Consider the following 26,889-nt stretch of genomic DNA (forward strand, 5'->3'; position numbering starts at 1 on the left):
AGAGTCTGCATTCAGGGACTAAATTAGCTAACAGAGTCTCCATTCAGGGACTATTTTACAATTTATCTGCATTCAGGGACTAAAATGACGACTTCTTTCCTATTCAGGGATTAAAGTAATTAATCTTCCATTATTTCAAATCTAAAATAATTTTTAAATTTTTGTTGGTCATGTTACAAACACAAACAATGCAAGTTTAAAAACAAACATATCATCAACACATTCGATGCAACCGAGGCCTCCCTTGTCTTCTTAGTACCTCCGCCCTCTCTCTCTCTCTCTCTCTCTCTCTCTCTCTCTCTCTCTTCAACAATGTCACAAGTTGTTGCCACACGATCCATCCAAACCACACTCCCCACTACAAGATCTACACATGAAAGAGTTCAGAAGCTGTTGAAACCACCAACTTTTGCTTCAAAAGTGCTCCAACAAAAAGGGAACAAGTGTTGTAGATTGGTGTTCAGAAGGTCTTGTATCAGTGCAAGAAAATCAGCTCCTGTTGAAGTTGTTCCTGTTTCACCTGAAGATGATTCAAAGGTTTGTTGTTTTGGTGTTTTTTGTTGTGAAAGAGTGAAACTTTAAGGTTTTTGGGATGGCCCAGATGGTTGAAATGATGGATAATGGAAATGGGTTTTGGGTTTTGATTATACTTTAGGAAGTTACTGAAATGTGTAAAAGTTATATGTAGTATAATCTTGAAAGTGTATAAAAGTGGGTATTGAATTTGAGCTGTGAAGCACGAACACTTCTCGGATTAGACGTGTCCTAGTGCTGAATACATGTCGTGTCCGACACCGACACATATAATTATACTGAGTTATGTAATTTTTTTCAAATTATTAGTGGTGTCGGCGTGTCCGTGTCTATATCCGTGCTTCATAGAGTTTGAGTAATCCCTCACTTTAGATTTTATTTGAGTAATCCCCTCACTTCATAGTGTTATTATCTCTAGGAGTGTTTTTCTCTTTAGGTCTCAGGTTCGAATCTTCTAGGTTCCAACAATGTCCATACAGGGATTTGCTGGCTTCAATTGGGCCCTGCTAGTGGACGGTGGAACTGGTCGCCGGATTAGTCTGTCATTAGGCCGGATACCGAGTTTCCAAAAATAAAAGTGTAATCTTTAATGTATATGAAAATTTGTTCAGGTAATGCTGGTTATATGATATGGACTTAAAAGACCTATGAAGCACTGACACCGCCACCAGACATGATACTGACACATTGGCACCAGTAATAATTTGAGAAAGTAAAAGTAACTGAATGTAACACGTGTCTGGATTGTGTTGGTGTTTGACACCAGGCAAGCCTATAGTATGAAATGTTGTGCTACATAGAACAGGACTATTTTTTATAATTTTTATGAGTACTTATAAAATTTTAGGGATTAGTTATTAATTTCACTGACTTTAGGATTAAATAGGAGACAATGATGCTTCATGAACTATATTGGAGGGTTACTCTTTTGAGCTTTTATTTTTGGGAAAACTGTTTTATTGACCCTTGTATTATGGTGATTAGATTGAGGAGCAGTTGCAATGTTTACCTGGGTTGCAGACATTTGGTGATGCTTCAAATGGAAATGGAATGTGGTCAAAGCCGACGTTTAAGCGTAAGACAAAGATAGTATGTACTATTGGACCATCTACCGATACTAAGGAAATGATTTGGAAGTTGGCTGAGGCTGGTATGAATGTTGCTCGTCTCAATATGTCTCATGGTGATCATGCTTCTCATCAGAAAGTTATTGACTTGGTTAAAGAATATAATGCACAATCTAAGGACAATGTTATTGCAATTATGCTTGACACTAAGGTTTGTTCTTACCTCAACATTCTTTTTACCCCTTTTAAAGGGACTTCAGTTGTGTAGTTTCATAAATAATGATTTTATGGAATGCGACGAATTGAATGCATCTGTCAATTTTCTGTTGTATAGTGTTTGAACTTTTCTTTAAAAGTCGTCTGTAAAAGTCATACTTGCTTAATTGAAATTTTCGTCTTTTCTGGTTTGATTTGCTTTTTCTGATCACTATTTTTTGGTGTCATATACTATATTCAAACAACGAGAGAACTGGTATTGTGAATGTATGGTTCCTCAGCTCCATTTTTCTTTGTATTTCTTTCGCCATTTTGTTGTAGTACCCTCCATGACAATTGTGACAGCTGGTGTATAGTGTTCCTCTTCATTGGGTTGACTATGTTTTCTAGTTGAAAAACTGTTTGAATTATACGATATCTCATATTTTGAGTCTCACATGTAAGCAAACTGTTAGTTGAAAAAATCATATCTCCTACATCGCATGACTGATTGATACCAATGTTTTAAAAACCAGACCGGTAAAACCTCCGGGGTTATAGTTCAGTTGGTTAGAACACGGCTGAGCTGGATTTTGATTTTTTTTTTTTTTTGACAAGACGGCTGAGATGGATGATAAATAAATAAAATGTATTGAAGAAAAAAAAATTAACCGACTGCACCAACTGCAATTCAACCTGTTCATCAGTAAACTGGCCATAATTTATGTTCAGTTGCTGACATATCAGTGATCAAACCAATCGGTGAACTGGACAACCGGTTATAAGTTATAACCTCACAATCGGTTTTTTATTTATTGGTTCAGTAGCTGACATGTTATTTATGTACCTTTTATTTCTGATGTTGGAACATGAAACCATGATTCTATGGCATTTAGGTAATTGTTCAACTCATTTATCAATAAATAAATATTGCTATAATTTAATGTGGATGTTTGAGCCATTAATTTTCATGACCAAATCCTTTTTCATGGTGTCATAGAACCAGGGTATTGACCAAATTCATTTGACCATGACAGTATGCTGTTATGCAGTCATAGGTCCAGACGCGGTAGAATCCTTCTTTCCACCTACGTGAAAGCAAGAACCATCCTTGTTCTTGACAGAGATCCTAATCAAGCTGCTAAGGATTCTGTTATGCAGAATCTTATTAAGATAAAGAAACTTTAAATTCAATTTTAAATGAGATAAAGTAATCCGAATTTAAAGTAATTTTAAAAATGAAGCTGTCCTAATCAGTAATTCAAAATTTAAGCTGTTCTTCTTTCTCTGGAGATACGTCCCATATCATATTCAAGAATGATTCCGGGTAGTATAATGGGTTTTCCCTATTGCTATGTTGTTTAGTGACAATTGCTATTGTACATGGAACCATGTTTCGACCTAACAAAATTCCACATTTGTCCAATATGTTGCATTGTGTCATTAACTACTTTGTTCATAACTAGCCGCTAAGCCATTAAAGTGAAGGCAAAATTGTGAGGGCTGTGCTGCAACCAAATGCTCCAAATAATAGCATAGATTGAATGTTGCGGCTATATGGTAGTCGGCAGAAATTGTTCCATGCTTGAAGCATCAAGGGCATACCTTAGCACCTACTGATCATAAGGTTCTTGATCAAGGGCATACCTTAGCCCATTGGTTACTCTGTTAATTAACTGTAATAAATTTATAAATAAGAATGGCATATGGTTTTTGCCTAAATTTGTTAGAGCAATTTATCTTTTTTCTTTTCTCTTGAAAAGCTCTCCCTGTAAACTGATTTGGAACCAAAATAAGATAATCCATAAATACGTGAGATAGAACATGCAATTTCTCTCAACATTATTTTTTTCACATCAAGAGTATTTATGTTTCTGTTTTTTTTTTTTTCCTTTAACTTTAGGGTCCTGAGGTTAGGAGCGGGGATTTGCCACAACCAATCAATTTGACCGCTGGGCAAGAATTTACTTTTACTATTCAGAGAGGTGTTGGAACTGCAGATTGTGTCAGTGTAAACTATGATGATTTTGTCAATGATGTAGCAGTTGGGGACATGATTCTTGTTGATGGTATGGTTATCTACTGACAAATCAAAATATTCAAATTACATACTCCCGCAGGTCTCGATTATAAGCAAAAATTCTCAACTTTACGTTTGTTTTTTAACAGAAAAAAAAAAAATTATATTCATAATGTAAACAACTTTAGCTTATTAAGAATTTTAGTTGAGAACAATTAATTTTCTTAATTAAATAAAGAAAGTGGTTGTAATTTCCAAACTACCATTCATGGAAACATATTCCATGAGAATAAAAGAGTCGTTGAAAATTAAACATATATTATTAATAAGGGGTATTTTTGGAATGACATCATTAACTAGAGTTAGTGTAGTTGAATTTGCTTATATTTGAGATCACCGAATATGAGCACTTTTTTGCTTATATTCCAGATAAGAGTGAATACGACTTTGTGCTATGTTAACGAATTGATAAGTCAGCACTCAAAAATAATTTATTCTTAGAAATAGGTCTCCCAATGTCACCTCCTGGCAAAAATATCACTATCTTTATATTTGATCTAAGAAATATGTTCGGTGTTCCAACCTTTTATCTAAAAATATGGTGGAATGTTTTTGTGAAAGGTCAATTTGGCTAACTGCTTGATGCATGCTATGCTCAAATAATATTTCAATAAATTAATAATGTTTTCTGTATGATATAGGCGGTATGATGTCTATGTTGGTTAAGTCTAAGACGGAAAATTCAGTGAAATGTGAAGTTGTTGATGGAGGAGAGCTCAAGTCAAGGAGACATTTGAACGTTAGAGGAAAAAGTGCAACATTGCCTTCAATAACTGGTCAGAATTCATATGATGTTAATTCATTCTTGTTGATTATAGTGGTTTCCGGTGGATATAATCATCACATTGATTTGTTGCAGAGAAGGACTGGGATGATATCAAATTTGGAGTGGATAACAAAGTTGATTTCTATGCTGTTTCCTTTGTTAAGGATGCCGAAGTCGTTCATGAACTGAAGAATTACTTAAAGAGTAAATATCTAAAAAAAATATTTAGTTTTTAAAATTTGATTGATTAGTCTCTTGCCTGTTTATATTATGATTATGATGAATTTCACATTGAATAATGCAGGCTGTAATGCTGATATACATGTCATTGTGAAAATTGAAAGTGCGGATTCTATACCAAACTTGCATTCAATCATCACAGCATCTGATGGGGTGCTAGCCTAATCCTTGCATTATTTCTTTATACCTGATGCTTGATCTTGTGGATTCATTGGAATATGTTGTAAATACAGAAATCTTCTTTAACTTGAGGCTTTGTTTGGATAAACAGCTTCACTAAGCACTTATACCATATGCGCTTATTATACAAGGCCTGGTTGTTGATGTTGACCTTGTACATTTGCCATCTTGTTTAGGCTATGGTTGCCAGAGGAGATCTTGGTGCTGAGCTCCCTATCGAAGAGGTTCCTCTTTTGCAGGTAAACTTTTCAAAACTGAGAATCTATGGTATGTATCATTTATCAAACTTGACATCAAGTTAAGCTCATCTTTTAAGTCTTAAAATCGTCAATGCCTCTAAATGTAGGAAGAGATAATCAACTTGTGCCGTAGCATGGGAAAGGCTGTGATTGTTGCAACGAATATGCTGGAAAGCATGATTGTTCACCCAACTCCAACTAGAGCTGAAGTATCAGATATAGCTATTGCTGTTCGAGAAGGTTCAGATGGAATAATGCTTTCTGGAGAAACTGCTCATGGAAAGTATGTAAAGTTCCAATAAGTCAATCACTCTTTTTAACCACAAAAAATCTATCTATTTACTTCACTATTAATAAAAGAATGTCCCGATGAAAGATGCGTCGCCTCCTTACCCCAACATTTTTTTTTTATACTCATACATCAACACAGATTTCATTGCTACTAGTGTTAAAGAAAAGCACATCATTGTCACCTTAAGGTATCATAACGATGGTTAGAACATGACATAACTTTCATTCTGCTTGGCACATTTTGCAAATAAAACAAAACGTGTCAGATGCTAAGAAAAAAGGGTTTTGGTTCCACTAAAAATATGGAAATTGGAAACAAAGATAAAATCGGTGCAATATGTTTCTATTTTGTTTATGTGTTAACACAACCTATTAACACTTTTGAATTTTAATAATGTGCATATTTTAGGGTAGGTATTTGTAATTTGATATGCTTGGGTGTTACTATTGAGTCACTATAGTTCAGTAGTATTAGCATGCATGTCAGTGACCTTGTGGAACAAATGGTAATGTTTCCAAGTTTATACAGAAGCAAGGGCGTTGACTAATGGCTTGAAAAGAATACAATTGATTTATTGTATATATGGTCAAGCGAAAAAATATCATTCAATTGATTATGAAAATGCAGGTTCCCTCTAAAAGCTGTGAAAGTGATGCACACAGTAGCGTTACGGACAGAAGCTACTATACCAGGAGGTCAAATGCCACCTAATATTGGTCAAGTGTTCAAGGTTTAAAGTCAATCTATTATTGTGTACCACATTCTTTGTTTTTTAATCCATGGTAATCATCATTTGAATACCTGAACAAAATGTTGTATATTTATTTTATTTTGTTCTATGCAGAATCACATGAGTGAGATGTTTGCATACCATGCAACCATGATGTCTAACACTCTTGGAACTTCTACTGTTGTCTTCACTCGAACCGGTTTCATGGCTGTCTTATTGAGCCACTATCGTCCTTCTGGCACAATATTTGCTTTCACAGACGAGTGAGTTAATTTCTTCCCCTTTCTATTATTGATGCAAAAACTTTTACGTGTATGTATATTTTCCCTTATTCGTTCTAGTCTTGTCAATTAGCCAGCTATAGTGGCGCCGTATCACTATAGTGTAGCAGAGTTTCAACAAACCGTTATTTTTTGCTATCTGCAATTGACGACACTAATTCCTTCAAAGATCAACTTGAAGTTTCGAGGTTCCTGGTTGAATGTATGTGCATACTACATTCAAAACTGTATGATTATAAACCATATCCAGCATTATCAATCGGTTTTTCATAAAGCTGAAATAACGTGTCAGCTTCTTTAAATGATTCACGAGTATTGTGCTTTTTCTGTAGCAGTTTACCTGAGTTGATTTCTGTCGTTTTGTTGACATGTGTATGGCGAATCTGTAAAATCAGAATTTGTTTGCATCTATCTATTCTTTTGTATATTATGACATAATTATTAATTACCAACTTTTGCTGGACATGCAGGAAGAGGGTACAACAAAGACTGGCTTTGTATCAAGGAGTTACTCCTGTATACATGGAATTCAGCGATGATTCTGAAGAAACTTTTAGAAGAGCCTTGGATTTTCTACAGGTAACTTTAGAAGACGTATAAAGATATTGAATTATTGTGGCTTCATTTTATTTTTATGTTTAACCAAAGTTTTAAACCTCAACTAATCCTTTATATTGTGGAGAATCGTAGTAAAATGCAACTAATGTTGCCTCAATTGTGGACACACTACGGTTGTACATACAACAATAGATTTGATGTCGCAGTTTAGATTGTGGCCGCAAAGCCTTTTTTTTAAAACCTTGCATCTGACAAAGTAACATGATAAAAGGTAGTTTGAACTTAATTTAAAACCTCATTTAAGGGATGCTTTTACATTCAAGATACGTGTCATGCCTGCAATGCTTAAAATGGACCTTTGAACTACTTGCTATTTGTGTCTTCCGATTCTATTGTCTAACATTTACAATGCAACTAGTATGGACAATTGACTAGTTAAACGGATTTGAATTCCACGCAGTAAACGTGCGATGCATTTTTTTACCTTAGTCATCCAATCTCAAATCAACAGTGAAGATTATTTAAAATAATTTGGTGAAGGTGTAGCATGAACCGACTGGTCTCAAACCGATGACTTACGTCAATTAATGTGTGTAACTGCATGGTTTTTTAAATGTAGGGAAACCAAACTTGTACTTACTGCAAACTCTACTTATGGTTTGATTGTTTAAATTTGTCGCAATAGGCGAAATTCATAAACTTCTGGAACGGACCTTAGACATCTTAAACTAAGATTGCCCTAATTCTTTTGGTTTCTTGATGATCATATGCAGAAGCAAGGAATGGTGAAGATAGGAGAAGAAGTTGCACTTGTACAAAGTGGTAGGCAACCCATATGGAGGTTCCAATCCACTCACAATATCCAAGTTAGGAAAGTTCAATAAACTAAAAGAAAGAAATAATGGTTGGAGAAAAGAAAAAAACCACTAATAGTTGTTTCATGACACTTATATTATTGCCCCTATTGGTTTGTTTCCTTCATAGGTTTCTTGTTCTCTTCTATTGTATTAGTGTTTCTTTTTTCTTTTTGTTGTTATGTTACGCTTTTACAAAGTGTAATGCATGTTGGTGAAATTTTGGTGAGAAATTGAAATGAGGAATGCATTCAGCTATCAAAGGACTGACATTTAACAACTAACTTTGCATGACTATCACATTCCAATGTCTTGGGAGATTTTGTTGTATTGTTATATTTCAACTTTTTTTTTCTTCATTATATTGGTCTTTGTTTCATTTCAAAGGACAAGGAACACACTATGTTTTTGAATTAATAATTTTATGTACCTTTTTCATGTGTCAAATTGAGCAAGTCTCTCCTTGACTAAAATGTCAACTAAATTGCAATCAAGTTTATATTACACGTGAAATAATCTAAATAGTTTAAATAAAATAAAATAAGAGAAATGAGTGTCTCTGGGGCACTCTTTAAGAACTATATGTGGTAAGTATGTATGAAGATTTGCGTATTATATGCATTGAATATCGAAATATTTAACTTTTTTAAAGAATAATTGCTTATTTTGAAATGTTTAAAGAATGCCCAAGGGGCAGTCGTTAGCAAGACCCATAAAATAATCTAGTCATGATCAAATTAACTCCATCAACAAATGAAATAAACTACCAACGTCTAGCAGAAGGGGCTTGACTTCCATAACGTGGCGTGTCTACATTTAGTGTCCGACAATGCCTTGAATATGCATATCTTCGGTGGAGGGAATCTTTGAGAAACTAAAAATAAGCACAATGTCTCAACTCAATTTTACATACAATTGAAATTAAATCTCTTGGATTGATTCAGGGGTTCAACACTGAGATTAAGTTTGAGCCAAGATAATGAAAAGAAAACCATAGAGAATTGGGAAAGTTTTAAAACATTAGAACCATTATAACATGACCTAGAGAGTGGTCTAGTTTGTCTCAAAATATGGTTTCAACCACAGAACCAGAAGCATCACTTTCAACCACAAAAGGTTTACAAAAATGTGGAAGAACCGGAGCAAACGTGAGAGCCACTTCCAATAAAAGCTTCGGATGAGGTTTTACTACATTTGAAATTGTCGTTCTTAAGCATCTCAGAAAGACATTTATCGATTTTTGTTTGAAATCCTTGACATATCTTCGATAATAACTATCAAGATGAATTTCAGAGATCAATTTGAATTCGAACAAAACTACTTAAGAAAATATTGAAGTTGCTTGATATTGGTGTAGCAACTTAGAGACCTTAGAGGGATCAGTAGGAAATTAGAACCATCCTCTCTACAAATGAAGTGGCATGGGTACCCCATTTTTGAAATAGTAAATTTACCCTCTTCCTTCATCTTTTGTTCCATCACAACTTATATATGAAAATATCATTGAAAAAGACGACCACAAATCGTCGGAAGAATTAGCGAAAAACATGATTCATGAGAGCTTGGAACGATGCCGGAGCATTGGTTAAGTGAAAAGAAAGGACACAGAACCAAACAATAATAATGCCAGAATTTGCAAAGCTTCAATATTAGTCAAAATAAACTTTGCAAAATCAAATTTGTAAGGTCGAATTGTAAGAAGCAATGATAAGTATGCAGGGTAGTGACACTAACATAATAACTTCAAAATGTTAGATTCAACCCAAACAAAGTATAACTGCTGCTAAGGGAAAACAAAGGGGAAACCATGAAACTTATTAAGTTTCAATTATCGACAAAACTATGGAAGTTATCTCATCATAAAACATTCTCTCTAGTCCTTTCAATAGAATGAAATTGGACATGAAAAATCAATGATTTCACATATGAAATAACTTCCAACAAGGAATTAAACCATATTGTATATTTTGAAAGTAGAAAGGAAAATTGCTATCTATGGTCCTCCAAGCACAGCATTCTCAATGTCTTCTCTGCTCAAAGCATAGCTGAATCTCCTCTCTACATCCTTTTCAAGATTCCCAGGTCCACTCTTCAAATACCTGCACCAAATCAAAACGTTTCAATGTCAACATCGAGATAGTTAAAAGCGGTTTGGACTTTGGTTTATTTGAGCATTTCTACTGACATAAACACTTGTCAGGCTGTTTTGTAGAGTTTTTGAAAACAACTTGTGACATGTACATAAACTGTTTTCAGCTTATTTTCATAAGCTCTTCAGAACAGCTTATGAAAATAACTTATAGCTTACGTGAAAACATTTTGACTTGAAATAAACATTTAGTTTCTAAATATGAGAATGTCTTAAGTTTATAAATGCCAATGAAGAAATTAAACAAAGGATAATATGAAGAAAAAAAGTGAGATGATTAAGCTCATCTCAACTTATGTAAGGAAGAAATTATTTAGAAGATTTTGTCATTGTAAGATCATTTCAACTTTTCATTTTTTACAAGTGTTTGAATTTTACTAAAGGATGATGTTTAAGCATCAGTTGAGTATCAATGCAGCTACTAGTCTTATATTGCATAGCACAGTTATTATCTGCACATTCAGTTAAATATTGTTGTGTTTCTGTTATTATAATAGAGATAAAACCACTTATATAATGCTATTGTACCAGTTCAGAAATGTCTTCAATCAGTACAGAATACAAATTTAGTTCTATCCTGTGAAACACCGACACAGACGCCAGACACAACACGGACTCTTATTCTGACACGTCAGTTAATATAAACAAGTTAATAAAAAAATACAAGAAAAAATCTACATTTGTACTATTATCTATGATTTTCAAGACATCGTAATCAATGGCTTCTTTAAAATCAGCATAGTCTTTCAAGAAGAATTGATCACCAGTTTTCCTAAAATCTAATACAGTGGACCATAATCACTGATAGTGAATCAAATAAAAACACAATTATAAAGCAATAACTTACTCAAGTTTACTTTACTGATATTATATATGACCTAGCAAATGCCAGTGCAAGGGAATAACAACAATGTGAATGTTCGGTATAGCCCTGTTCGGGCACAACCTTGAAGTTGCAGTCTAGTGCGCAACCTCGGAAGCCAAATCGAAGTCAAAAAGTAACTAAGACTGACTCAGTTCTAGTTCTAGTACTCGGGCACTACTAAAGATCCTTATGCGGGAACAAACCTCGTTGTTAGCACGGCATAGAATGGAGAATAAACCGATCGGTTATAAGTCAAGTAGTCTGTTTCCATAACGAGACATACCAGTACTAGAGGTTGGGAACTTGGATAAAGGGCCCTATTTTTAGGAATGTGGGGGCTTCCAACTGCTAAGACCACATCAGCAGAGAAGGGGGAAAACTTCAAACCACAATGCCATTAGCATTTCAGGAAACGCATGTTGGGCCGTAACTGGTTTCTGCTGTCTCTAAGCTAGTGTAATCAATTGCAGACCCCAAAAGATAGCAATTTGTTAAAATTGTGTTATGTTACAGTGCTATAGTGTAGCTAAAGCCACTATTTGATGGCATTTTATCCTAAATAGTATAACATGGAAAAATAGCGATTTGTTCAAAATCCACTACAATACAGCACTATTTGACAACAGTAGTTAAAGCCACATTAATCGTAATTTTCCGCAACATAAAAAATAAGACTCAACTGTGATCTAAAACATTTCCTAATTACAAAATTCAACAGAAGTTAAACTCTTCACCTAAATTTCATCTTTAATATCCAAACATCAAAAACCCAATTAAACAATTTTGAACCACACAAAGGTGGATAGCATAGCATCTTGTGTACACGTTCATACATACATTCACAGAAACATCAAAACCTCAAAAACCAATTGAGCTATTTTGAACTACACAAATGTAGGTAGTATAACATCTTGTGGACATGTTCATACATATACACATAAAAATCAAGACATCAAAAACCCACTACACAAAAGCAAGCAAACAAAAGAAAACGCGTATAAAACGTGAAATTAAGATTTTAAATGTCTGTGACCGCGGTTGAAGCCGCATCAGCAACATATAATCGTAATTCTCCGCAATATCAAGAACTGCGACACAACTATGATTTAAAACCTTTTATGCTTACAAAACTCGATAGAAGTTAAACTCTTCACCTAAATTCCATCTCCAATATTCAACCTCAAAAACCAATTGAGTAATTTTCAACCACACAAAGGCCCCGTTTGGTTTGAGCTTATGAAAAATAGCTTATGTAGATAAATAAGCTTTTATTTTAATTTATAAGCTCTCATTAGCAAAAATCGTATCCTCATAAACTGTTTTTTCATAAACTACCTTAAAAACTTACAAATAATACATAAAAACTTATTTATTTGCAAAAGATGTTTTATATAAGCTCTAAAATAAGCTAATCCAAACAGGCCAAAAGGTGAATATCATTAGCATAGTAGCCTATAGCACCAACACCTCTGATCAAAGGCGTGTCTGGTGTCCGACACATGTCACGACACAAGACACATATGGTTAGATTCAAATAATTCATTTCCTAAAATTACTACGAGTGACAACGTACGGTGTCGTGTCCTATGTCGGTGCTTCGCTTCATAGATACTACCTTGTGTGCACATTCATACATAAACCCAAAACCCACACAAACATCAAAACCTCAAAACCCAAAACACAAAAAGCGAAAACACAACAAAAACCTTAATAAAAAGGAAAGGAAAAAAAAACTCACCTAACATAGAGGTCAGTGACATCAAGAGAAAGCTGAGCACACCAATCACTCTTATTAACAACCCAAAAAGCCCTATCATCCTTACTCTGATTAAACCCCAAACTTTTCAACCAAGCTTCAATACAAGGCAAGCTATGTGTATACAAAGGCTTAGTCTTCTCAGGCAGTTTCTGAAGCCACTCATCTTCAGGAACTAAGGGCTCTTCAGATTCTGATTCTGATGAACCTTTGCATAAAACAATGGTGGAAATGGGTTTTCTGAGGGAAATTGAAAGTGGGTTTTGAAGAGAAATGGATTTTGTGAAATGGGTTGTGTGAAAGATTGGATTTTTCGTGGAGATTGAGGTTGGGAATGTGATGTTGGTGGTGTTTGTGAATGTTAAGGTTGTGATGGTGGACATGTTTTTTTGTTGTGTTTGATGTTTTTTTTTTGTTTGGGTTAAGGTTTTGGTTATTTGAGTGATGAATTTGAATAGAGCTGGATTGTAGTTGTTTGAATGTTATCCTGCAAAAAGTGTTTGGAGGGTAGTTTTGTCATATTCAAGAATTTTGATAATAAGATATACGTTTTTATTTTTTATTTTTTTATATATATTTATTGCCAAAATTAATTTACTAATTATAACTCAATTCTATTTTACAAAAAATTATAACTCAATTAATAATATGGATGCCGTTAGATTGACCACTTTGAGTTTGAACTCGAGACCAACATTTATACGCGCGAATGTTGCGATTTTTTTTTTTGTGGTGGTCGAGGTTCAAACCCGAACCTTTGCATATTTTATGCATTGTCCGTACCAACTGAGTTAAGCTCACGAGGACGAAAATGTTGCGATTTCGTCAAGGGAAAAAAATTACTATCTTATAAAAAAAATATTACTACCTCATCCTTGTATGTAAGATTAAAATACAACCCCTCAAAAAAAGAAATTAAAATACAAGTACACCAAAAAAAAGAAGATTAAAATACAAGAATTAACTAAAATATTTGTTTACATTAAATTTGACAATGAGGTAAAAATGATTTTGTATTTGTTTCTCTTTAATTGGATATGGTTTTCTTTTTCTTCTCAAAAGATAGTCAGATTAGCTTTTGATTTTTGGCATTTTTTTTTTTTTACAAAATAGTTAATAAACAAACAAATATAATTAAAACATTAAACATAAGAGATTAATCACAACGAACATGACAAAATGTAATTTTGTTTTAGACATATATCTAATCAAATAACATCATTGTGTCATTTACTAGTATAATGCCCCGTGCCAAGCACGGAAACATTTTATTTAAAATTCTATAACGGATTTTTCACATTAATATGTTTTTTAAATATTATTTTATTAATTTAGTTTGATTTCATTCCTGAATTTTGACATTATGTCGTACTTTATCATCATATTTAAAATTTAAACGATAAATCGCCATTTATTGAGACCAAAAAAGTTAAATTTTATAACGATATAACTATTTTTGTGAGAATGATTAAATAGTGGGTAAAAGTACAATTGTGCTTAAAACATGTATGATTACCTCTATTTTAGTCTACCACTCTTAATAAAATTATAACTTTTTTTATTTAATCACAATACTCTCTCCAATTGCAATAAAAAAAGGCTAAATTACATCGGATGTCATTTCAGTTATTTAATTGTAACAAATTAGTACTTTAAGTTTTTCTCGTATATCTTACGTCTTTTAAGTTATTTAATTGTAAAACATTATTCTTTTAAGTGTTGTTTGTAATACTTAGGTCCTTTAAGTTATTTAATTGTAACTTTTAGGATCCAAACAACTTGCATTTTTAAGATCTGAAATCCCAAAATTGTTACGGTAAAATAACTTAAAGGACCTCGTTGGTATGGAAAAAACTTATATGCAATTAGTTTTTTAGATTTGATAAAAAAAAATATCTAAAAAGTACCATCTATTGGAACTTGTTTCATGAGAATAAAAAAAACCCACAAAACCCACAAACCAAAACCTCCATCAAACGTGCGGAAGAAAAAGGGAGGAGAACTATGTCAACCCCCTCAATTAGAAAAATGTTCCTAATCAAAACATGTCAGTTCTTCAACTCCTTAATGGTGATCCTAGACGTAAGGTTAAAAAATTCTTTTAGTATGCTAATGTGGGATAAATGAGGCAACTAAAATAGATAGTATGCAGGAGAATTTGTATTTTCACTCACAAAGTTGTATTTAAAAGTAAAGGTAAAAAACAAAGGTCAGAAATATTACCATTTATTAGAAATTTTTTTTTTTGACCGAAACAAAGTTAACTATTATCATTAATCATCCAATGTTCAATACAAGAAGGATAAAAATCAAAAATACGGTGACTAGCCCAAGAACAGGCCGCCCTAGCTAAACTATGAGCAACCATGTTCGCTTGTCTCTTGACAAACTTCACCTCGAAGTTGGAATGTAAAGATAACTGATAAATAATACTAGAAACAATAGCATAGAATTCCGAATCACCCTGGCACTGATCCATTTATTAGAAAATTTATTTACTAAAAAGATTGTGAAATTTTTTCCAAATAAGCATATATTTTCTTTAGCTCTTTTTGTCTCCACGATTTAACATTTGAATTTGATCTTAGTTGATTGAAAAGAATTTTGTAACATTCGTTTTCCAATCACTGAAGAAACAAATAAAATGATTCAAGTAAATGAATAGATACGTACATTTCAATGATGTTAAACGATCAAATTGATAGTTATAAATACTTACCTTGTAACAACTTAACTTTTGCCAACTAAATTTTAGAGTTTCCTTTTTGTTTCGCTGGAAGATAAAAAAAGAGTACATTCTAACCGATATCTCTTCAAAATTAATGACAAATAATTAAAATAATTTAAATATCAGATGGTATTGTATATTAAAAATAAAATACAAATCAAGTTCACCCATTCGAATTCAATCCAATGACATTCATCTTAGTTCTTGTAATGTATCTTTTGTATTCTTTTTCAATATCCACCACAATTGGTTTAATTTCTTTCATTTTTCATGACACACATAAGTATAATTTCTTTTATTGAATCCTTATTATTTTTAGTGGGGAGGAAGTGCGGAAGCTAGAGGGTCCATTGGGTTAAGTGAGATAAGGTGTGTCTTAGTTAATTTAGATATGACATATGGGTTCGTAGAGTGTAGAATTTTAACTTATCTTTGTTAAGTAAATGATTTTGGAGGCTAACATGGATCAATGAGTTTGCAGTTTAAAGTTTTAACTTCTTAGAAAAGGTTGGAGGGAGTTCATGTGTCCAGTGGGCGCAGTTAGGCGTATGTGTGATGGAAATATTTCTATGGTGCTAATATAGAGGTGGAGATGGGAATTAGAAATTGGTTTGATGACAAGTTGATGATAGCGGAGAGTGATGAGGAAAATGCAATTTTTTTGCCATGATTTGTGGTTGTAGAGTGCCCTTTTGTTATAATATATTTAGAACACCTTTTGAGTTATCTCAAAATAACTACGTGTCGTTTGAGGAGATGCGTAGGTTAGGGTTGGATGGGGTGGAGACGATGTCATAGATTTGTTTTGGAAGGAGGTGCAGGGGATATACTGTTGTTCTTTGTTGGACAACATTGTTTTTGAAGGCTAGCGTCGTTGATAAGTGGACATGGAAACTTGATCATTGTGAAAGATAACCTGTTAAAGGGGTATATCATCTGATGATGCAGGTGGAGATGAGCATATGGCTCTCAAAAATCTCATTAGGAACAAAGCAACTCATCAAAATGTTTATCTCTTTCCGTGGAGTCTGTTGAATAACTGAATTCTAACAAAGGATAACTTAGCTTGATGGAATATTTTAAACATGGACTCATTTTTATGTTGTGGCAGGTGTGAGAAAGAGGAAAATGTTAATTATTTGTATTTTGAGTGTGAATTATTTGGTAGCATATGACATAATATTCTAAAGTGGTTGAATAATTATTGTGTTCTTCCCATTAATTATCGTGCACTCTTCATTTCGGTGGTTCTCAGTTGTTCCAAAAAAAAATTGTTTCAGTTTTCAGTTGATTTGGTTGACTTGCATTTGGATTATTTGGAAAGACATAATGCTAAGCAATCAGGTTCGTACTTTGAGTTGAATTGTTGGTGGAATAATGGTTATAATTGTCTTGGTTATTCTACCTCATGATTTAGTTCTTTTGTATCTTTGCATCTTAAACTTTGTATTTTCTTTTTTTAGGCACATCCTGTGCTCAAAGTGTTTTTAAGGAAAAAAAATAAGCCAGGGGTATTTTCGTCAATTCCCATGCGTTTTTTGGTAAATTGCTGACGTGGCAGTGATTAACTAGGTCAAAGGACGAATTTTTAACTGATTAAACTTTGCAGGGGCAAAAAAAAAGGATTAACGATTGCAGGGACGAAATTTTAAGCGACCCCTATTTGCAGGGACGAATCACATATTTAAGCCTAAAAAAAATAATGAATTGGATGCTAGGCCTAATGTAGGAGGCGTGAAACCAAGTGGGGAATTTATTCCTCATCCCCCTAGACCTCCAAATATGGTGGAAACTACAGCAACTATATTACATGTTATTTCAAAAGAAAAAATTAATGAAGAGAAGGAAGAGTTTGAAGATGCAGATGATCACGGTATATCTGGCGCTGAAGACTTGGACATGGAAATTGTTGAAGAGACAACTGGGGTTGCTAGCCTAGGGGGTCATGGTAACCAAGCATAATATCATGTTTTTATGTCATTAAATCATAATAAAATTATGATGTGGAATTGTAGAGGTGCTGCGAGTACTGCTTTCTATCGTTTTTGCAAGCAGTATATAGATAAAAATAAACCAGATATTTTAGTGATCATGGAGACTAGAGTTGACCCTGAAAAGTTACGCAAGTCCTTCAACTTGTTGGGTTTTGATGGTTACGATTATACAGATGTTAGAGGTTATGCAGGAGGTATTGCAGTTGCTTGGAAAATTGATAATGCGGATGTGGTGGTCATTCAAAAACATTTCCAATATATTCATCTGAAAGTTTCCTTCTCAAGGGGATGTGATTGGTTCTTGACCCCAGTTTATGCTAGTCCGAATGAAGATGGTAGAAAAGTTCTTTGGGAAGAGCTCTATAGAATTGCGAGAGGAATGCAAGAGAAATGGCTTGTTGGTGGTGATTTCAATGATATAGCTATGGTTTCCGAGAAGAAGGGGGGAGCTCCAGCTTCTATTCGGAAGTGTAATATTTTTAAGGATAGAATTGATTCTTGTCATTTACTAGATATCGGAATGGTAGGCACTAAATTTACTTGGAGAGGGCCTATTTATCATGGAGGAGGTCGTATTTATGAGAGGTTGGATCGGGCACTGTGTAATGACTTATGGTGGGTTGCTTTTCCTAATGCCTATGTAAGGAATTTGGCACGGTTGGATTTTTCCGATCATCATCCTATTATCATTTTTCCTCACGGTGATTTGGTTAATATAGCGCCCAAATCTTTTAGATTTGAGAGCGCTTGGTTATTGGAAGACTCGTATAAAGACATGATCAAGAATGCGTGGAGTAATGAAACAGATGTAGTGCAAAATCTTTCAAATGTTCGAAATGATGTGCCTATGTGGAAGTTGCATTCTATTGATAGTGTTAGAGCGAGAAAGAACTCGCTAATGGCACGCCTCAATGGTATTCAAAATCAAATTCAGCTTGGGAGTTATCATAGTGGTTTGTTGAGATTGGAGAAGAAGCTTCAAGTTGAGATGACGAAAATTCTTCATCAAGAAGAGCTCATGTGGTTTCAGAGATCTAGAGCCAAGTGGTTGGTGGATGGAGATAGAAATACCCGTTATTATCATTTGAAAACGGTGCAGAGAAGGAGACGCAACAAGATTGTCATGCTTAGAGATGCTAATGGCAATTGGATGGACAAACCTGATGAAGTGAAAGGTATGATTAATCAATTTTATCATGATCTTTTCGCGACAAATATTGAAACTAGTGATTGGTTTCAAACGAATCTCACTTATCCAAGTATTGATGAGAAGCATTTGGATCAGCTTCGGATCCCTCTTAGTAATGAGGAAATTCGTAGAGCTGTTTTTAGTATGGATCCTTGGAAGGCTCCTGGGCCAGATAGTTTTCCGGCAGGGTTTTACCAGAAGTCTTGGAACATTGTAGGTAACAGCGTTTGTCAGTTTATTATGAGTATTTGGCATAATCCGAGTCATATTGCTGAAATAAACTTCACGGATATATGCCTTATTCCCAAGGTTCAAGAGCCACAATTTGTGAATCAATTCAGATCCATTTCTCTTTGTAATTCCATTTACAAAGTGGTGAGTAAAATCATTGTTAGTAGATTAAAAGACTGCATTGCTCGGATTGTGTCGCCTTATCAAACAGGTTTCATACTGGGTAGGAGTATTCATGAAAATATAGTTGTAGCCCAAGAGATGATTCACAACATGACTAAATTGAATGGCAAGATGGGTTATTTTGCTGTTAAAGTGGATCTTGAAAAAGCTTATGATATGCTGAGTTGGAATTTCATCCATATGACGATGTTGGAGGTAGGGCTGCCAGCGGAGTTAATTAATATTATTATGTACTCAGTAAAGACAATGAGTACAAATGTTAATTGGAATGGGGCTCGTGCAGATTATTTTTCTCCCAAGAAAGGCTTGAGGCAAGGTGATCCTATTTCACCTTATCTTTTTGTTATATGTATGGATAAGCTATCTCATCTTATTTGTGAGGCAGTGGATAATGGGGAGTGGATTGCCATGAAAGCAGGAAGAAATGGACCAATTGTGTCTCATTTGATGTTTGCAGATGATCTTTTGTTGTTTGGGAAGGCTACAGAGAAGCAGATGAAGTGTGTGAGTGAAGTGCTAAATAAATTTTGCTCTTTATCTGGCCAACAAGTAAGTAATGAAAAAACTAGTATATTTTTTTTCTAGGAATGTGGATGTAAATACTAGAAAATTGTTGGTAAATATTTCTGGCTTTAAAGAAACCAAGGATTTAGGGAAGTGTTTGGGTATTCCATTAACAGGAAAAACTCATAGGAAGAGGGATTTTCAGTATATTATTGATCAAGTGAGAAGTAAACTGGTGTCATGGAAAGCAAAGCATCTTTCATTTGCTGGTAGAGTGACTCTTGCTAAATCAGTTATTGAAGCAGTTCCAATTTATCCGATGATGAGTTGTGTTATTCCTAAATCGTGTCTTCATGAGATTCAGAAGTTGCAAAGAGGTTTTATTTGGGGTGATGATGAACTGCACCAGCATTTACATGTAGTGAAGTGGGATGTTGTCTCGAAGCCGAAACAGTTGGGTGGGTTAGGATTGAAGAAATTAGAAGAAATGAACGATGCTTGTCTTCTAAAATTAGCTTGGAATTTGAGAAATGGGGAGAACTCATTTTGGTGTAAAGTGTTAGCTGGTAAATATGACAGGGAGAATTTAAAGATGGATATGGTAGTGGCTAAGCCGAGTGATTCAAGTCTTTGGAAAAAGTTAGTGCAGTTGTGGCCAATTTTGAGCAATATGGCTATGTGGGTTGTTGGGAATGGAGAGACAGTTCATGCATGGGATCATTGTTGGCTAGATAAAGGAATGAGGGTGAGTGATATGCATCTTAATATTCCTGCTGACATGCATCACTACAAGGTGGTTGATTTAGTTGATAATAATGGTGATTGGAGGATTGAGGAAATTGAGCGTTGGGCACCGAATGCTATAGTGAAGAAATTAAGGGCTATTCCTCCTCCTCATCCTGATCAAGGTCCAGATATTAGTGTTTGGCCTGGAGCTAATATGTGGGAGTTTTCTGTTTCCTATGCTTATAATGAGTTATGTAGCTTTCATGTTGACACAAGTTTGAATTATTGGAAGAAAATATGGAAGCTTAAGGTTCAGGAAAGAATTCGTTGCTTTGTCTGGATATTACATCATAATAGATTGCTCACCAATAGTAGATTGAGTATGATGCATCTTGGGTCGGAGTTCTGTTATCATTGTGGTGACGTCGTTGAAACCGCGTTACATGTGCTACGAGATTGTCCGTTAGCTGTTGGTATTTGGCTTAATATGGTTGGTCTTCAATACCGTGACAATTTTTTTAATGCTAATTTGCAGCAATGGTTAAATTTAAATATGAATACACAATTAGGAATGGGTGTCATGAAGAATTGGGCTGAATTTTGGGCAACAGCATGTCATTCTTTATGGTATTGGAGGAATAAAATGACTCATGATAGTGGTAGTGTGTTGCCAACAAGACCTTGGCTGGAAGTGTTGCAAAGGGTACACATTTATGATGTAACAGCCAACAACAATGATGTCGTGCATCATAATAATGTGATTGAAAATATCCATTGGCAGCCACCTAGTTTAGGATGGATTAGGCTAAATACGGATGGAGCATCTAAGGGAGAAGATATCGCGGGATGTGGAGGAGTTCTAAGGGGAAATAATGGTGAGTGGATTTGTGGCTTTTCAAAAGGTTTAGGAGCGTGTAGTGCATATGTTGCGGAGCTTTGGGGTGTGTATGAAGGTTTGATGTTGGCTCTATCTCATGGGTTTCTCAGGGTGGAGCTTCATGTTGATTCTAAAGTAGTGGTTAACGCTATTTCTTTTGCAAAAGGTGGGTCATCTACCGGGTGGACGTTGGTTCAAAATATTAGAAGACTTTTGGAGTTGGATTGGGAGGTTAAAATTTGTCATTCATATAGAGAGGCAAATTTTTGTGCGGATGCTTTGGCGAATTTGGCATGTGATGGTGGTTTTACTATGATTTTATATGAGCAATGTCCTGCTCAAGTTAGTTCCATTTATTTAGCTGATGTTGTTGGAGTTTATACTCCACGCTTAGTTAATCGTTAGTTTCTCTCTTTTTGGGCTTCGGCCCTCTTGTATTCCAAAAAAAAAAAATGTTACGTAACTAAACTTTTCATGCTGTTAGAAAAAGGGTGGGGATCAGGGTTCAAAATTAGTTTGATGATAATAAAAACATTATGTAACATCTTTTAAATAAATATAATATTTATTTTATTATTATTTTTTAGGGGATTTATTTTATTGTTTATTATTTTGTTATAACGACCAACATTTTTATCAAAAAATTTCTCATTTAATCAAAGCGTTTATTTTACTAATTTTTATTTTATTGTAGCCGATCAATATCATAGCCGTACATTATTTTATTAATTGTAATGTTCTTTCAACTAATTATTATTTGGATGTAATTGACCAATTTTTATTACGCAACATTTTTAATAAATTTGAACGTTTATTTAATTTTTCATACAAATAATAAAGAATTTTAACAATTTGATAGAACTATTGTCACGTGAGACATGCTGTTGTGAACACGCATAGTGGCTTCTATCTTGAACAAAAACATTTGCGTAAAGTAGAACACAAATCAACATGAAACACATATATAACTTCTCAATTTAATTTAATAAAATTGACATAGAATACCATTGAAGTATTAAGACGTACAGAAAAAATGTATAATTAAATGTAAATCATAAATTCAATGTCTAGTACTTGAACTTTATTTTGGTAAAATAAAAAATACACAGAATAATGACATGAGAAGAGACAACTTAAGCCATATAAAATCACTAAAAAACATGTTCTCTCTATTTTGATAATTTGATTGACAAATTATGTTGATAATTTGATTAACCGTTGGAACCAACATCAAATGAGGAAATTGACAATTCCCTCTTATAGTTGCTTCTTGAACTTGTAAAACAATGTTCTTCATAACAAAAGATTAAAATATCATATCTCAAATAAAAAATACAAAAACAAAAACAATATGAAAGAAAATACATTTCAATCCATTAGGAAAAAACCAAGCACGAACAACCATCACAACCAATATCCACGATTTTTTTTCTAGGTGACACGTCAGAAATGAAGTCTTGTTTCAGAGAACCAAAGAATAGCTGAATAAGAAAATTGTTGTGATTATGGATTAGTTGTACCCTAAAACGCGATTATTATCTATTAATTATTAGTTTACCCATTTTGAAATTAACATTGTTAATATCTTTAATATTATAAAAACATGTATTAAAAAAATTAAATTTTATTTGATGTAACCGACAATTTTTTTTGAACAAATCAAAATGGAATATATTGCTCAAACGAAAAGTGATTCACCCCGCACAAGATGTGCTAAAAGTGATGAATCACACAATATCTGTTACAATACAAACATGACAACCTAACAAAAGATGCCGCCACCACAAGAAAAAAAAATTACGTGACACCCATACACAGTAATGGATGTCTCCACCAATCATGAAAACCAAACGCAATTGTTACAAAATTCGAAGAAATCCATAAAAAGGAATTAAGCTTCACTTTTTTCCAGAATGTCGTGAGGATTAGTAACCACATTTTTAAAGACGCAATTGTTTCTAGCCCTCCAAATTGCCCAAGAAGAAGCAAGCCAAATAATCTTCAAATAAATATGTGAAGAACGCGGCAAGCCCGCCAAATGAATAAACTGGTGATCGTTAATCCCCCCTGGATTAACAAAATCGATACCGAGCCAAAGGTAAATAAGGGACCAAACCCTCCCAAAATAATTACTGCCAACAAAAAGATGATCTGTTGTCTCAACAGTACCACATCCGCTGTGACAAAAATTATGGTGAGGATGAAGAACATGTCTGCGCACCTGTAACACCCCGTTTTCCCCAACTTGAAAATTTCATTTAAAATCAGAGCATTTAAATCATAAACGGAAAGTCACATACTTCTTGAGAATCATAAAATAGATAATAATAATTATCCTTCAAGTTCAACATCATAAAATCTGAAACTACGCAGCGGAAAATAGTTCAACATAATAGAAATCTTGGCACACAGGCCTTATTGGAAATTCTCATAAATTAGTTCATAAAAGAAACACGTAAGGAATAGAAGTAAAAGCAAGCCCCCATCCCGTTACGTATCAGAGCACCTAGACACCAACTGAGAGTCCACTCATGAACGCCTCTAATCTTTATTACCTGCACATTACCCACGGTCGAGGCAACATATACGCAGAAGGGGTGAGATTTCATAATCAATACATTAAGCATATAATCCAATAAAATGCATTTAACAACTTAAACATTAATAACATATCAACAATTAACAATTAACATATTTTTCATTACATAACAAATACAATCATCAAATACCATTACTAATTTTCATCACAAATCATAATCAACTTAACACTCAACTTGACAACACAACTCATCCTTGACCATGCAACTCTATCAACTCAACAACAACCTAACAACACGACTCATCTTTGACCATGCAACTCTATCAAATCGACAACAACTCGACAACTTAAACATCATGAACTTCTTGATATGCAAATGCATGTGGTACCAATCAGCAACAAAATGAGCATAATAGGCTCTTCAACGTGTGAGCACAAAGGCTGCCGGGCCTAAAGCCCCCAACTTTAATGAGCACAAAGGCTGCCGGGCCTAAAGCCCCCAACTTTAATGAGCACAAAGGTTGCCGGGCCTAAAGCCCCCAACTTTAATGAGCACAAAGGCTGCCGGGCCTAAAGCCCCCAACTTTAATGAGTATGCAATGAACTCAACTTCCAACAACTTAGACAACGACGTGTACAACTCATACGACTCATAATCATGGACGACTTCTTAAATTCCAACAACATAGACCGACTCATGCAACCTCAAGACACTAACAGTCGACAACAGAAAACAGCAGCAACATACAACAATTAACAACGCTTGAATGTGTTAACATTCACATAAAGAATTAATTACATCAATATAAATATCATAAAACATCATTATAGCATTCATGCAGCAACACTTCTAGTTTCAGTCACCATAACAGACTTCTGGAGCTTATGAAAGCATCCTAAACAGCTCTCTAACTTACTTCTAAGGTCATCTCAAGACTACACGTGCGAAAGGATCGCATCGGGACAATTTTGGGCAACTAACAGCCTAACTCGCAGTGGCGAGTAACTTCACTCGCAATGGCGAGCAAAGTGTGCATTCTGGGTTCCTACGTATTTACTCGCAGTGGCGAGTTATTCTGCTCGCAGTTGCGAGCTCACAGGTCACTCGCAGTTGCGAGTTGCATTGCTCGCAGTTGCGAGTTCTGGGTTCTAGCTCGCAGTTGCGAGTGTTCTTGCTCGCAGGTGCGAGCGATGAATGTCAGTACGGCCAGAAACCTAAAAATTCCAACTTTTCACTTAATCTCCTAATTCTAACCTCAATTCAACATCTAATTATCATCTTATGGTATATCTGAGTTCTGTACACTAATTTAGCATCAATCTAACATCTGTTCATGGTTCAATCATCAAAATTGTTCTTAAACCTAATTCTCAATTCTCACCAAAACTTAACCTGATCATGTTAAATTCATCCTATAGAATCATACTCTTAATAATATTGAAAATTAGTCTCACCCTTACCTCGATTGAAGCTTTCACAAAACATAACAAACTCAATAGCAGCCACAAATCCAAGCATTTAACTGGTTCACCTCTTCTTTTGCCGACGTATTAAACGAAAACCATAACAGCCGAAATAAATAGGTGGTTGTATCCCTTGGTTGATCGGTTTCCTTAGAACTAAAGGAAAATAGAGCCGACTTAATTTGTAACAGATGTGAAGCTATGTGAAGGTTATATGTACAAAGCTAGTGTTCCCCAATGTACTCATGATCAATGGATCCACGTATAAGTTTATGGAATGATGGATTTTGATAATAATAGTGATGTAAGGTGAATCATCAGAATGAAAAACCATGAGGCTGCCGCAATACATATACAAGGGTTTTTGATTCTTATGTTACATGACTAGCATATGTATCTATATACCTAATACTAGCGGCAAGGTAGTTTAAGCTCTCCTTAACTCCCGTGTTCCTCATCAATCTATTTTATTAATATATATAATATAAAATAATAATATATATTACATTATATATATTATAATAAACCACATAATATACTACTAAAATGCAATAAATCATTTAAATATTAAATATTAAAAAGTAGGCGTTACAACTCTCCCCCACTTAGAGTATTTACGTCCTCGTAAATGTACCTTGTTCAAACAACTTTGAGTAAGATTCTCGCATCTTACACTCTAATTCCCACGTCAAACTTTCACCAGCTGCTCCTTCCCAAACGACCTTCAATTCTCATTGGTAAGATCTCAACCGTAAGGTCATCCCTAACTTGCACATCTTCTCTTTGGATCACGGAACATACTTCCTAAGTTGCGACACATGAAAAACATCATGCAAATTTGAAAGATGCGGTGGTAAACCCACTCGGTAAGCCATCGTTCCAACTCTTTCTGATATCTGATACGGACCAAAAAACTTCGGAGTCAACTTCTTTGACTTCAATGCACGCCCAACACCTGTCACCAGAGTGACTCTCAAAAACACATGGTCCCCTTCTTGAAACTCAAGATCCTTCCTGCGCTTATCATGATAACTCTCCTGTCTAACTTGCGACTCTTTCATCTTTTCTCTAATTGATTTCCGCCAACTGAGCTACAGGAAAACTAATATTAATCGGAATGAAGTGTGCCGACTTCATCAATCTATCAACAATCACCCAAATAGCGTCATTCCCTTTAGGAGTATTCGGCAAACTCGTCACAAAATCCATGGATATACTATCCCATTTCCATTCTGGTACATCTAACGGTGTCATCAACCCAATAGGTTTCTGATGCTCCACCTTCGACTTCTGACAAATCAACAAGAGTACACAAATTGTGCTACATCACGTTTCAATCCAGACCACCAAAACAACTTCTTTAAGTCATGATACATCTTTGTAGCTCCCGGATGAATACTCAAGCTACTCATATGACTCTCTTCAAGAATCATCTTCTTCATCTCATCATTGTCTGGAATATAAATTCTACCTCGAAACCTCAACACACCTTGATCATCGACCTTAAAGTCACTATCTTCAGCTTGATTACTGGCAACCAACAAGTCCACAAACTTAACATCAACTTTCTGCGCATCTTTAATACTTTTCAAGAAATCATTATCAATTTTCAGCATTCCTACCTTAACACTCCGAGACGACATTTCACAAACTAAGCTCAAATCTCTA

General features: G+C 34.6%; 2 protein-coding genes across 2 annotated transcripts; one reads left to right on the forward strand and one right to left on the reverse strand.

Moving 5' to 3' along the window:
- The first annotated feature begins 228 nt into the window (after positions 1-228).
- LOC146914186 (plastidial pyruvate kinase 2-like) lies at positions 229-8,296 on the forward strand. Its single transcript, XM_085717088.1, has 12 exons — positions 229-537; positions 1,519-1,812; positions 3,700-3,865; positions 4,518-4,652; positions 4,736-4,846; positions 4,947-5,035; positions 5,239-5,301; positions 5,409-5,584; positions 6,221-6,323; positions 6,438-6,586; positions 7,075-7,183; positions 7,936-8,296. Exons 1-12 carry the CDS (start codon positions 313-315, stop codon positions 8,044-8,046), a joined length of 1,731 nt encoding a protein of 576 aa, XP_085573214.1. The 5' UTR covers positions 229-312; the 3' UTR covers positions 8,047-8,296.
- Positions 8,297-9,721: 1,425 nt separating this feature from the next.
- Positions 9,722-13,267, reverse strand: LOC146914187 (tRNA dimethylallyltransferase). Its single transcript, XM_085717089.1, has 2 exons — positions 12,769-13,267; positions 9,722-10,115 (listed from the first exon to the last, which is right to left on the reverse strand). Exons 1-2 carry the CDS (start codon positions 13,167-13,169, stop codon positions 10,010-10,012), a joined length of 507 nt encoding a protein of 168 aa, XP_085573215.1. The 5' UTR covers positions 13,170-13,267; the 3' UTR covers positions 9,722-10,009.
- Positions 13,268-26,889: the final 13,622 nt, after the last annotated feature.

This window comes from Medicago sativa, chromosome 6, assembly GCF_051527215.1.
Source record: "Medicago sativa cultivar Bolivia chromosome 6, Bolivia_mono, whole genome shotgun sequence".
In the NCBI taxonomy this organism is placed as follows: Eukaryota; Viridiplantae; Streptophyta; class Magnoliopsida; order Fabales; family Fabaceae; genus Medicago; species Medicago sativa.

Excerpts from the sequence above, each read along its gene's own strand:
- LOC146914187 (XM_085717089.1), bottom strand. The coding sequence starts at position 13,169 with ATGTCCACCATCACAACCTTAACATTCACAAACACCACCAACATCACA. Across the intron at positions 10,116-12,768 it reads GTCACTGACCTCTATGTTAG|GTATTTGAAGAGTGGACCTG; the intron begins GTGAGTTTTTTT and ends GATTTGGTGCAG.
- LOC146914186 (XM_085717088.1), top strand. The coding sequence starts at position 313 with ATGTCACAAGTTGTTGCCACACGATCCATCCAAACCACACTCCCCACT. Across the intron at positions 538-1,518 it reads CACCTGAAGATGATTCAAAG|ATTGAGGAGCAGTTGCAATG; the intron begins GTTTGTTGTTTT and ends TATGGTGATTAG. Across the intron at positions 4,653-4,735 it reads AACATTGCCTTCAATAACTG|AGAAGGACTGGGATGATATC; the intron begins GTCAGAATTCAT and ends GATTTGTTGCAG.